At 33.6% G+C, this 14,182-nt stretch overlaps 1 protein-coding gene across 1 annotated transcript in view; it reads left to right on the forward strand.

Annotated features, from left to right (window-relative positions):
- The first annotated feature begins 4,250 nt into the window (after positions 1 to 4,250).
- LOC149410600 (anoctamin-4) overlaps positions 4,251 to 14,182 on the forward strand; it is a 56,278-nt gene continuing 46,346 nt past the window's right edge. Inside the window, exons 1-2 of the mRNA XM_089648296.1 lie at positions 4,251 to 4,689; positions 6,819 to 6,895. Of these exons, the coding sequence (XP_089504422.1) occupies positions 4,251 to 4,689; positions 6,819 to 6,895 (516 nt within the window). The remainder of the gene's footprint in view (positions 4,690 to 6,818; positions 6,896 to 14,182) is intronic.

A 14,182-nucleotide genomic window follows, 5' to 3' on the forward strand; every position in this document is an offset into this window, starting at 1 on the left:
ACCATCTCTAAAAACATGAGAAATTTAATTATTTTATGGCCTAAATTTAAAATTTTTAAACACAAATAAATAAATTAGCATATATCCATACTAGATACTAGCTATAATTTTTGATTAAAAAAAAGATAATTTAGTTTGGTCGGGAAATTTGGCCTCAAACCCAAATTTAAGTTTTGTATAAAAAAGGCCACCCAGCCGTTCCTACGTTATTTCTTCAAATCCTAAATTAAAAATAGTTATTAGTGCTTAGTTGTGGTTTTCAATATAAACCTCAAAAAAGAGCCAGGAGTGGAAACTACATAATATGTGTGAAAACAAGCAGCTGAAATAATTTATCAAGGTTAGGTACTTAAAAGTTGGTAAAATCGCAAAATTAAAATAGCTATGGAAAAATTACATTTTGCTAGAATTCTCTGTTCGCGTGTTTTCGCGTGACAGAAAAACAAAAACACATTATTGTAACATGCATACAATATTTTAAAATAACCAGGGATATGTAAGTCGTGTGAGCGATGAATTTAGTAAGTTTGTGGTGAGGCATATGTCATATATGTGACATGCAGGAGCGGACCGGCAAAGATATTCACCGAACTTTCTCAGAGGAGTTAATTACATGGAAAAATAATTGCGTGGTAAATTACAGGGTATCAGGACATTTGGTTTCGCACCATCATTCTAATGATGCGAAACTTCTAATGACAGGCCTCAGTACGGGTAAGCCACCCAGTGAGGCCAACATTACTGGATTGTACTATGAAATGTAATATATTGTACCAAATAAAAAGTAGAAAAATAGACAAAAAATCTGAAAAAATAAGAAAAGGGCAAAAAAACATTGTATTTAAAATTTTATCAACTTAAAGCAGACTTGGGCTAGATTCGTATATTATTTCCATCGGTTGTTTGGATGCCAAAATAATTCAGTATTAATTATATTCTTTTATTTTCTTGAGAGTTGGGTTTTTTTTAGGGCCGGCCATGAGCAAAACCAGTCAAAACCAGCTAATATCTACCAAGGTAGATGATCAATTTGTATTTTTGTGTGGCGCCGTTTTAGTGAAAAATAATCTCAAGGGTGATGTGTTAGGACTGTTAGGTTTTAGGAATTATCAGCGCCTTGGTGCCTTGATAATTCGGCGCCCGGAGCGTAGTGCTCCAATTGCGCTCGCACAGGGCCGGCCGTGGGTGTTTTTTTACATGAATACAGTACAAGAGTCTCAACTGATTCCAGCGAGTTATCTGAAGCCAGTGAGACTATAGCCTTATCAAAGCCTTCAGAAGGCAAAACAGCTGTGACGCATAATAATAATTACACAGCAGAACTTGTTTATAAATATAAATTGAACAGGTAAAAATATTATTTAATATACAGGGTTTTCCAATAAGAGGTGTTATTTTGAATAGCCCGCTATTTCGCTAGATGTCACTTTTGAAGCTTTCATTTTTTGACATTTGACAAGCAAAAACTACGTCATTAATAAAAATGGAACGATACACGCTTCAACAACGTATTGAAATTATTAAAATTCACTTGAGTGAATCAAATGCAAATCATCTTGAGTGATGAGGCCCATTTCCACCTCGGTGGGTTCGTCAACAAGCAAAATTGTCGCTTCTGGGGCTCGGAAAACCCAAGAGTTATTGTTGAAAAGCCTCTCTATCCTCAACGTGTGACTGTTTGGTGCGGTTTATGGTCCGGCGGAGTCATTAGACTTTACTTTTTCGAAGATGAGGGTGGAGCAACCGTTACGGTGAATGGATTGCGCTATCGAGAGATGATTAATGATTTTTTATGGCCGGAATTGGATGGTATTGATGTGGATAACGTTTACTTTCAACCAGACGGCGCTACGTGCCACACAAGCAACGAAACCATTGATCTTTTACGATTGAATATCGAAATAACACCTCTTATTGGAAAATCCTGTATTTATTAAAGAAAAACTTATAAAAAATATAATACATATTGTAATTTGGGTTCCAGCTGGGAGAGTTGTATTTTGTGCTCTGTACTTCTAACAAAGGCAACATGTTGTAAAGAACAAGACGATTTTACAAGAAAACTGGGAAAGAGAGTTATATTAATGTTTAAAAAAATCATAATTAAAGCAAGTTCTGCCCTGCATTCATAACATAATATATCACGTTTAGAACGTGGTATTTCCGAGGTAGATTTGCGATAATGATGCACTTATTCCGTGTCGATCAACAGACAACGGACATCGGACAGTGCTGCGCTTTGTGCCAACACCCGGACAATCTAACACCCGGACAATCAGACATCGGACAGTGCGGTGGGCGGAATTATTTTATTGATTTTTCCAGTGTCCGCTGAATTATTGATGGCAAACGTACTTACCGCATTAGCCCACAAGCCTAGATATTAAATAGATCAGATTTAGATCTATTGCAGGTACCCACAACAAATGTCTGTTGTTTATAGAACGTTTATTTTTTTATAAAATTAATATTTTTCCATTTCGATTAATATCTTACTACACTTGCTTTCTATTTGATCGATTCAGTTTGTTGTACTATTAGTATTTGTTATTATTTAAATGAGCAGGCAGCGTTCTGCTGATGTGCTCCTATCTGATTTCACTATAAGTTTAATAATCATTAAGTTGTTTTTAATTAAAAATAAGTTCATCCTTTCTTCTCTCCAAATAAGAATATAATCAAGCTTTATATTAGTAGAATCGGTGACATGTTGTGGAAGTTTGTTCCATGCCTCCATTACTCTATTTGCAAGGAAGTGTTTCCTAGGATTGGGTGTTTTTGAGTGTCCGCGGAGATTTATATTTCTGTAGGCGGTGAAGATTTCTTGGATATCAGAGCAACTGTAATGTACAGATAAAATTTTTAAAATCTCAATCAAGTCACCCCTTTCTATCTTCATTTTGCCGGTCTTTCTCTTTGTATTTTTGTAAATAGTTTACTAAAACACAATTATTTGTCATAAAAGTTCTGCTAGGTTTATTTATCCATTTGTGAAGCGTGTATTGTATTTCGCTATTCTGAGGCGTAGTTAAACCGTTTGTATAGTTTCAGTAGAAGTTTTATAATATAAATAATTCGCAACGTTTACACAGGCTTGTAATTTAATAAAAACCTGATAAATACTTGTTGTGTTCCCACAAACAGTTCTCCAACTCGTCGTGGAAGGAGATTATGAAGTATAAGTTCTTTGTGTTAAATTAGGGATTTATTAAATACTTCGCGTATTACAATAATGACCTAACTAGGAGCTGGCTAAATGAGATCTGCAAAACACAAGTTTGTGTCAGAGCAGCCTAACTGATCCTAGCGACTACAGTCTACTAGCTGCCATCTTGCGGATTTCCAAGCAAGCTCTTTTCACTGCCCTCTATGAGTGCATCTGTGAAGCTCAATACTAAACATGTAAAAATTCATATTTAATCTGTTCATAGGTGATGTGATATAATCCATTATCAAGAACAATACTTACTTATATTTCAAAGCGTAAGAAGTGAAAATAAGTATTCATGAATGAATTTTAATAAAGTGTGTGAGTGTAAAATAAAAGTGTAAAATCGTCAACAAATAATGAGCCCCACGTTGGGCGCCAAATGCAACTCATCAACAATGCAAGTGTTTAAACTATTAACTTATAAATACTTTCTATCGAGCTTGTAAACAATCATTTCTGTTATACCAACCTCCACTATAAACTTGGATGGCGCTGATTTCAACAATTTCTGCACACGGTTTTATGCACCAATTGATTCAATCTGCAAAAAGGACGCATGAATTATAATTTTGAATTTCAAAAAGATGCATGAAAAACATATTTTTTATATTATAAACTGACGCATGACATATTTCTATATAAATAGGAAACCATTTTTGATGCATGACAGTTTTCCAATATTGTTGATTCATTTCATTGAATATTATGTGAATGCTTTGATTGACACTACGCTGTTTTTAATTCACAATTCAACGAGCAACCAGGACCTTCAAATTTTACATCAATTACTGTACACAATTTACATGAAATCCATCTAGATGAAAGTGACTGACGTCCCTTACTAAAATTTGAGTGGAAACTCGAATAACAGTACATTATTTATCAATTATTCGGGCATTAAAGCAACACAATATAAATTTGGATTGATGAAACGAAATACAAATAAAAAAATTAATGCTGACACTCCATAGAAAAAAGGTAATATAATGGATGATATCTTGAGTATTTTTTGTAGTATTAAAGAGCTTAACGAATAGCCATGGGTGATTGGGATGATATAAAGAAAACATCATTAGAAACCAACCAACTGATTTGGGATTCAGAGACGAACAGAAAGAAGCGAGACATCAACCAAATACAATCTGGAAAAGAAATACTAAAGAAAACAAGACTCAAATCAAAATCAAGAGACGGGGATAGGCCCCAATACGAGAATTACGCAGTGGAGGTTAATATAACTCAGGACGAAGATAGCGATGGTGGAAGAGGAGAATTCGTCGTGGGTACTTATCACGCGAGGTTTTTTACAGTGGATTTGGACCCTTCTGGAGTCGGGATGGGTGGGATGGATGATGTTGAAGAGGGGAGGCTGCAGGTCCTGACGGCAGGGTCTGCTGACAGCGGCAGCGGTAAAAGGAGGGCCAGCCATGAGGGGACTATAAGACAAACCATTCTGCCTAATCACGTGGACGTTGCAGGTTTGTATAGGCTCAACATTGACTGCTATGTTTTAACCTGTATTGTTTAAGATACATGCAGACCTTAGCATGGACACTTGACCAGACTATACTGACTATCAATTAGCTATACAAATTGCATAGCCATGTAATTAATGTAGTATTTTGAGAAAATGTTCGTGTCCTGGAGGTTTGGGGATGGGGGGGCTAGTAATGTACTTCTAATGCATCATTAACAACAGACACCTCACCGCCTCACCACATAAAACATTTGTAGTAAGTACTACAAAATATCCTAAATCGAACACACGGCTTAACACTCTAAATTTTAATTACATAATTATTAATTGCACTTTTTATAAGATCCACTATAATAATATCCAATTCAAACAAACATAGTAGACTAAATGTTGTAAAGTTGAGGATCCTTGAGGCGCACCCGTGTAAAACCGTGTATGACCGTTGTAAATATGTAGAAATACAAAAATAATGCAAGGATGTTTTAAACGTAACAAATAAGGTAAAGAAAGCACAGCTTATATGGTTTGGGCACGTACATAGAGCGGGTGAACGAAGAAAGTTTGCAGAGTGGAGAATATATGATGCTGAAGTGAATAGTAGAATAAATCGGGCGCGCCCGAGGAAGACATCAAATAATACTTGAGTCAACAAGACATCAAACATACCTGGATATTTGGACAATTATTGATGATTTCGTGACGATTTATGAAAATGCCAACACAATATAAATCTATTATTGGACGTATCTTTGGTTCAGCAGAGATAGCATTCACGTCATGTATCAATTAATAACAATTACGTGCAATGGAATTGCATTCTGATAAGTGCATAGCGGGGTCTATGACAAGGTTTCGATGTAAAACCCAGTGTGTAAATGCAAAATAATATTATAATATTAGTTCGAAAAAATAAAAAAAGTTAATAATTGATTGAGATGGGCTCCATTTCTTAACTGTTAACAAGAAAACACGGATACTCTTTCATTAAATGTCTACCAAGCGCGGATCATATATTAAAATTTTAAGTACGTATTATGCAAAAGCTGATCATAGTTTTTATACAGGGTGTAAAAAGATGTACCTGATAGATGAGACCAGTGATTCTCGGGTTTAATTAGGGTAAAAATTAGATTACCTTCTTCATTTTTTACTCCAAATATGCTCTTGAAAAAGGTTAATTTATAACATGATTGATAGAATGTAAATCAAGGCACATGTAATTCTTCACCTGCGGCGCAAAACTCTTCAACATTCAATATCTTGTTTAAAGTAGGTTATTTGCCCAAAACCAGCTCAACCAAGGCCAGAACACTGAAACAAGTTAATTTTATAAAAGGATCTTATATAAACAGCAGGCTAATTTGCTTCAGTTTTAAGGTGGTTTGGTCGTGGGCAAAGAGGTGAGATACCGTGTAACTGTTGTACTGATTGACCAATTGAACATTAAAATATCAAGTGCGTGTCTCTCTAATGGACGTGCGCATTATGACAATTGGATGGAAATTTTCACAAGATGGCAATTTTCACATGATGGCAATTTTCGCATGATAGAAATTTTTACAAGATTGCAATTTTCACAAGATTGCTATTTTCATATGGTGACAACTTTCACATGATCGAAATTTTCACATATTTGCAATTTTTAAATTCATGTTGGCAATTTACACATTATGTCGATTTTTACATGACGACAATTTTCACATTATGGCAATTAGCACATGATAGCAATATTCACAAGATTGCAATTTCACATGATTGCAATTTTCACATGGTTAAAATTTTCTGGAAATAAGATGGTAATTTTTACAAGATTGCAATTATACAAGATTGCAATTTTCACAAGATTACTATTTTCACATGGTTAAAATTTTCATATGATGGAAATTTTCACATGTTTGCAATTTTCACATTATAGCAACTTTTGACATGATTGCAATTTTCGCATGGTTAAAAATGGCACGTGAGTCACGAAGAGCATCTGCGGCGCATAGTAATTTTTCTCATTATCTCGTTTGTTTAACTTTTACCGATGTGTTTTCCCGGAGAGGGGACGGTGGGAGTATGGGAGTGTTTGTGCAAATGACTGATCACTGGAACTATAAATAAATAAAGGTTGAGGTTATGTTTCAGGAGAGTTGATCCGCAGCAGGTCCAGCCCGGCCCGGAGAAGGCACAGCCAGGGCTCCGCCATGTCTCCCACTTTGGCGGTAAGCAACACATTCACATCACTTTATTATTTAATTATTTATAAATCACGAAACACTATAATACAAGATTTAAAAAAAATGGAGGAGGGGTTTCTGGCCAGGGTTGTGGAGGGGGGGGGGGGGGTTGTCGAGAGTTTGATTATTTTTTTATTATTATGTTAACACTACACAAGAGTCCCAACTACTCCTAAGGAGGGAGGCGTTGTGGGTGAGTTGTGATGAGTGGGGATAGTCGTGGGACGAGGGGTGATGGGGGGATGGGGGGAAAGGGATGAGCTAGATCTGGGCTCCCAACCGCTTGGTTCCAGTTGAGGGAGCAAAACTACTCACACAACAGAAATACGTGTTTGACGCTTAGCATATTTTCCTCTGCTATCGTGTCCTATCCAACACAAATGACATTGTGTCCTTTTTTTTATTTTTTATTTTTTTATTTATTAAATTTAATATAATTACATTTAATACAATTTAAGATATGGGTAGTCCCACAAAGCTGTGACAATCAGCTTGTCTGTAGGTTCTACCATTTAATGTTATAACATAATACACATTAGCTTAAGTTTAAATATTAATACCAAATATAATGTTTAGGATAGATAAACGTTTTGTTCATTTATTAACCACTTTTTTGTCAGTTTAGGGCAGGGTTCCTCATTATTTTTCAAGTTAAAGTTTTCGTTAAATTTGTTATAAATCACAGGTATCAAATAGTCAAGTGTTCTGCTACCATACTTATTTGATATTAGTGGAATTTTTAGGCCTTTTTTTTCAGTAAATCTTGTTTTGTGACTATGCACCAATGGCTTTTCGTACGCATTTTCTCCCGCATTATCCATAATTATAATAAACCAGAGAAGCCCTTTAATTGGGAGTAGGCCCTCAGAGCCATACAGTAATTTTAAGTTGTTTCTTTGTTTGTAAATGCTAGGTTTAACAATTTTTTTTAATTATAGCAGTTTGTAGATTTTGAATGTATTTAATATTAATATTACTCGAGTTTCCCCAAGTTCGAATTCCATATCTAAGTATTGATTCGACCATAGAATGATATATAAGTTTGAGAGTACATCGAGGCAATACAAATTTTAATTTATAAAAATTACTCGCCAAACATCGGAGCTGGTTACAAATTTTGATCACACTTTTGTCCCATATAAAGTTATTGTCTACGATTATGCCAAGGTAAGTATATTCGTTTGCAAAATCAATTTTTTCACAGCAGCAAATATTATCCATTTTTTTATGTATACAATCAAAATTATGTGCAGTTATTTTAGGTAAGTTCCACATTTTCAAGCTCGGTGATCTTATATACATGCATTTAGTTTTTTTGACATCCTACATTAATCCTACATCATGAGACCATTTAAGTAGTTCGTTAAAGTCAATTTGTAATTCTTGAATAGCTATTTCAGGGTTTTCATTAGAGACAACTAGTGCAGTATCATCAGCAAAAATAAATCTACGGGCTATTTTAAAAAGTTTAGACATGGCAATTACATATATAATGTATAATTTTGGTCCTAAAATTGACCCTTGTGGCACCCCTGATTTAATAAATCTAAAATTACTCATTACTCATTACATTCAAAATCTTTACATACATTTTTCTATTTGTTAAATAGTTTTTGAAAAATGATAGGAGTTTACCACGGATTCCTATGATTTCGAGTACCTTGATTAATTGTGTATGGCTGAGTGTATCGAAAGCTTTTGAGAAATCAATAAATAATACTAGTACATGTTTTTTTGAGTTAAGCTCTGAATTTATATAATTGGAAAATTTTTCGAGCAGTTTATCACAGCTTTTTTGTTTTTGGAAGCCATACTGACATTCATCAATAATGCCCAAATTATTTAAATATTTATCCAAATTTATAGATATATATTTTTCTAATATTTTTTCTAATGCGGGTAATAAGGAAATAGGCCTATAATTATTTATTACGGTGTGATCTCCATTTTTAAAAATGGGCCTTATGATGCTGCATTTTAGTTCAGCTGGAATGTGACTTGTGTCAATAATTCTGTTAATTAGGTGAGTAATTATAGGACTAAATAATTTAACATGTTTTTTTAGATCATACATGCGAATTAGATCCACGCCCGGTGTCTTTGAATTTTTCATTCTTCCGATAATGCATTCAGTTTGTTCTGCATTAGCTCTTGGTAGGTACATTGAATGTTGCAAATGTTCTTGCTTCAACTCAGACGCTCGAACATTGCATTCGTGCAATAACTGATTTACACCGTCGTCAAAGAATTTTGCAAAGTTTTCTGTCACCACATCCGCAGTTTGGGAATTTAAGAAATATTTAGATATGACTTCATCACAATCGGATTTATTTTTCCTACCCAATACTTGATTTACTTCATTCCATGTTTTTTTAATGTCTTTGAAACAATGTTTAAATTTGTTATTATAGTATATTTTTTTTGTGTTTAATATTTTTTTATTTAGTTTATTTCTGTATTTCTTGAATTCGATTCCATATATTTTATTGTTAGGCGTGTTTTTCCATTTCCTCCATAATGTGTCACGTAGTTGTATATTTTCAATGAGATTATTATTTATCCAGCCCTTTTGGTTATTACGCTGTTTATTTGTATTTGATTTTGTTTCAGTACTTTTTTCGTAAATATATTTGAATTTCGATTTAATTTCTTCATAAATTAAGTTAGATTCCGTTATGTTTAGTATTTCATTCCAATCAGTGATTTCAATAAGTAGGTCGACTTTTTTTCCGATATTACAGTATATTTCGTATGGTGCGATTTATTGGTGGTACCTGCCTCATAGGTAGAGAAACGCATCGTTGTTGCAATAAGGTAGTGTTCCGCTATTATAGTTTCACATACACATGAGCTGATTTCATTTGTCTCTCTCTCTCTTACATAGATATGGTCTAGACATGTAGCCGTTACATAGTTAGTCAGTATGGCTTCACGGGTCACGTCATTAATACATTTAAAAAATCCAAATTTAGCCATAATGTTTTCATATTGCATTACAATTGGTTCCTGATAATTTAATAAGTTTATGTTCGTATCACCAAGTACCATAGCGGATTCTTTAATTTCAATATTTCCCAATATTACATCTAGCTCTTCGAGAAATATTTTTTTATTTGAATTAGGTGGTCTGTATATTGCCAATATATGTAGACGTTTATGTTTTTTGACAGAAATAGTTCCGTAGACACATTCAAATTTAGTTGGCACTATGTTAATTTGTTCAAACGTTAGGTGATCTTTCACATATAAAATAATCCCGCCTCCCGATTTGTTTTTTCGACAAAAGTAATGAGAAGTAAAACCCAATATTTTGTATAGATGTATATCATTTTCATTAATCGACGTTTCACAAAGCGTGATTATATCAATATTACTCAGAGAGCTAGAGAATACGACAAGAAACGTATCCCAATATTTTGATAAGGATCGAATGTTTAAGTTGATTGCAGTTAAATTATTATTTCCCGAAACATGTTTTTTGATAATCCAGTTCTCAAAACTTTGTGTGCGTTCATAAGCGATTTCAGAGGTGTCAAAATCTACGTTCAAATCACCCATATTGAATAATATTTTAATAGGCGGCAATAGTATGTAAACAAGTGTGAGGATTTATCAAGGCAAATAAATTGTATAAATATTTTTACGGAAGTAAACATTACCAATATATTCCTAGTTAGATTTTTGCTTTGTTCAGAAAGTTTTTGGTTAAATAATTGACAACAATAAATATTTTTTCTACATGTATGAGTATACCTAGGATAAACTAACATCAATATACATTTCAATACTCCCGTGTTAACACTATAGATACCGGACAATAAATTAGAATATAATATATTTAAAGAAGAAAAAATATCAAAGATATGAGATACTCATATTTCGGAAGTAAAAGATATACATTATTGTGCTTATCAGAAGAAGATGTTAAGTATTTAAATAAAGTTTTGGTTAGAAGCATTGATTTTTTAGAATAATAATACATATAAAGATACTTAATCATAGTCTATGCGACTTTGCGCGATATGCATCATCTTTTTAAAGTAAGTGCAGTTTGTGTTGTTTGCTTTATGATTAGTGTTAAGGGTCATCTTAAAAGTATTGTTTTGGTAAATACAGTTGCTACATGTTTCTTCCGAGTTTTTGTTTGGGCATTCCTTCCATTCGTGATCCTTAGCACAATGTAAGCAGGTCGCACTTTTGTCTTTGCTCAAACATTTCAGTGCAGTGTGTCCAAATTTGAAGCAGTAGTAGCACTGCGTCAGGGGGTTGGCATCTTCCACTCGTACTCTGCTGAATCCTATATTAATTTTTTCCTTTTCAATGAGGTAGGACCTCAGTGCTCCGCTGGTTTCTAGTATATAGTTAGTGAGTCCATTTTATACTTTAGGTTTAAACATTTTTATTAGTTTTACAGTGTTTTTTGTATCATTTTCCATTATATCTTTGATACCTTCATTTTGGGTTTTTAAAGCCTCGATTATATCTTCTTCTGTCAGATCTGCCTGTAGATTTCTTATGAAAATTTTTGGGTTTTTCTTTTTTAGTTCTTCCGCAACCATATTTTTTTTGAGCGTTTTGTTAATTTCATCCGTCAATTTTTCTGCGTGGACTTTAGTAGGGCAAGATATTATCAGTTTATTTTGGGCGGCTTTACGAACTCCATTTACTGCAATGCCTAAATTTGCTATTTTTATTTTTTTGACAATTTGTTCTTTTATTGCGTCTGATGTCATATTTGAATTTTCACTTTTAATAATCAATGAATATTTCGATTCCGGGATTTCTTTTAGTCGACTTGCATAGGTTTTTTTCCATATAACTTGAATTTTCAATTTTTTTTTCTAATTTTTCTATTAGTTTGGTTTGCAGAGAAACAATCTCGTTTTGAAATGAAGTTTTTTCGTGCATCCATTTTTCTTCTAGAAGTTTGATGTTTGTTTCCAGATTAGTTTTGGCCTTGGAGTCCTGTTTGGTAGAAATATTTGAGATTTCTAGTTTAATATGTTCTATTATTTGTAGCACGTCCATAATGGGTTGGGTTTAGTGACCGCAGTCACCTCACTCGCGGCAAAATACTAGTAACGGTGTAACAATACTCTAATATTGTAATGACGAAAGTATTTACGTATACGTCCACACACCACCGCTGTGGCGAGTGTAATGTGATTTTTGGTTGTTTGGTTGGTTGAGGTTGTTTTGGTTATTTTAAATAAATGGCTGAAAAACAAGAAACTTGTGTGTCCTGGCCTTCATTTAGGTGGTTTTTTCTATATTATTTGTACATGATTTTGTGTCCTGGCCTTGGTTGAGGTGGTTTAGGTTATTTATTTTAATTTAAAAACCCCAAAGAGCTTTTACGTGCAATGCACTACATCTTTTTACGAAAAATTACAATGAAAATATAATCTAATAGTATTATACAACAAAATATAGGTAGGTAATGGTGGCCGGATAAATCTTCAAAATGATAATTCATCACATTTTTAAAAAGTTATATTAAGTCATGGAAAGTGATGAAAGAAAAAAATATTAACTGGGTTATGTAGGTTAGGTTAGGTAAGGTTTAAAAAAAAATTCCATCGTTTCTAATAACTTTATCATGGAATATTTATTTATATCACTTTTTAAATGTGTGTTGAGTTATCATGGAACCGTAGGTAATATAAGGTTTAATAAGTAACACAAAACAAAATATATAATCTCCCAATTCCCTCCAAATCAAGGGTAATATTATTTCAAAAGGACAAAAATTGTTGTCAAAAATAATTTATAAACTGTAAGAAATACTCTTAGTTCGCAAATACGGCGTTTGAAGTTTGCCAAGTTCAAATTATTGTCAAATACTTCCAAATCGTTTAGATGTTTGTTACCAAAACTAAGTAAACGTTATGTTGTGGAATGTAAACTATAGTTGGAATGAGATGTACATATATATATATGTATATTTAAATTAACCCCACACAGGGGGCAAATTATTTTCCTCAGAGCCTTTGTCATCTTTTGGGATGCTGTGGGGAGGTCTTTTTAAGGAAAGAAACGAGAGAAACTTTTGGGAAGATAAAAGATAGGAGGGTTGGGTACGAATCTAGGGATCAGGGATCAGATCAAGAGAGACAAGTTTAAGAGGACAAAGGGTCTCCCCAAACTAGCCTCTTTCGATCTGGCTTGCCATGATCACCCGATGTACCCGGGCACCCCTGCTAAATCACCAAACGTGGCGAACCACTTAGGGTGACCTTTGGCAAAGGCTCTAATGGGATGTTAAGTTTAAAATTTACCAAGCGTAGAAAATTTCTCTGAATCCTTTCTAGAATATTAATTAATTTTTACAGAGCGACCAAACCATGGAGTTACATTCTATTTGGCTTCTAACTTGGGATATGTACCTACAACGGTATTATCCAAAACTGAAAAAAGGCACCGGATTCCAAAATTTAATTAATATTTTTTACTCTAAATAATGTCAGGAGTTACTGTAAAATAAGTCAAGTAAGTCCCTTAACACCCTGTATAAATAAAATTAAATGTTCGTTTTTAAATTTTTACATTTTTTTGTTTTTATATTTTAAGAGTGTATATGTCACCTGCGATGGGTAAAAACATGTTTTTTTAAATAAAAATAAACAGCGCCATACGTTGGATGTAAAAGCAACACGCGCTATTGTTTCTCTATCTGCACAGACATACTGAACCACAGCAACAGCTAGACTCGAATAATTAGCAGACCAACAAAATTTTGTTACGTAAATAGAAGGCCAACATGACTGTCCTGGCCTTGGTTGAGGTGGTTTTGGTTATATTCGTGCATCACAGTAGACTTTATAAGTATAAGTATAAGTAGTATTTATAAGTATGGGCTGTTTACCAGATCTAGTGACAATTGCAATTATTACAGTGGCAATTATTACTTCAAACCAACCCAATGGGCCAATTCAAGATAATAATGATTAGTACAGAGGAACTACAATTTAAAATGCGATTTTTTGTAAGGTGTACAAAATCCAATTTTCCATCAAAAATAATAAAATAATTGCCAAAAGAATAGGTAGGTACTACGGAAATAAATTATTTCACGTCACATTTCTGTAATAGGTTTTGTGCAAAATCAACGGATACATAGCAATGACGGTACAGTTTAGGATTGTTGTTGACGGAAGTGGCGCCGTCTGTTATTTTCAAAAAGAACCATTAAAGTTTTCAAACCGTGGCAGCAGGTTAGTATTCATTGACATAAATACATATTATGTTTAGAATTATGTAAAAATCCATTTT

The sequence above is a fragment of the Hesperophylax consimilis genome, chromosome 27 (genome assembly GCF_061612785.1).
Source record: "Hesperophylax consimilis isolate HC1 chromosome 27, BYU_Hcon_1.0, whole genome shotgun sequence".
Taxonomy (NCBI): Eukaryota; Metazoa; Arthropoda; class Insecta; order Trichoptera; family Limnephilidae; genus Hesperophylax; species Hesperophylax consimilis.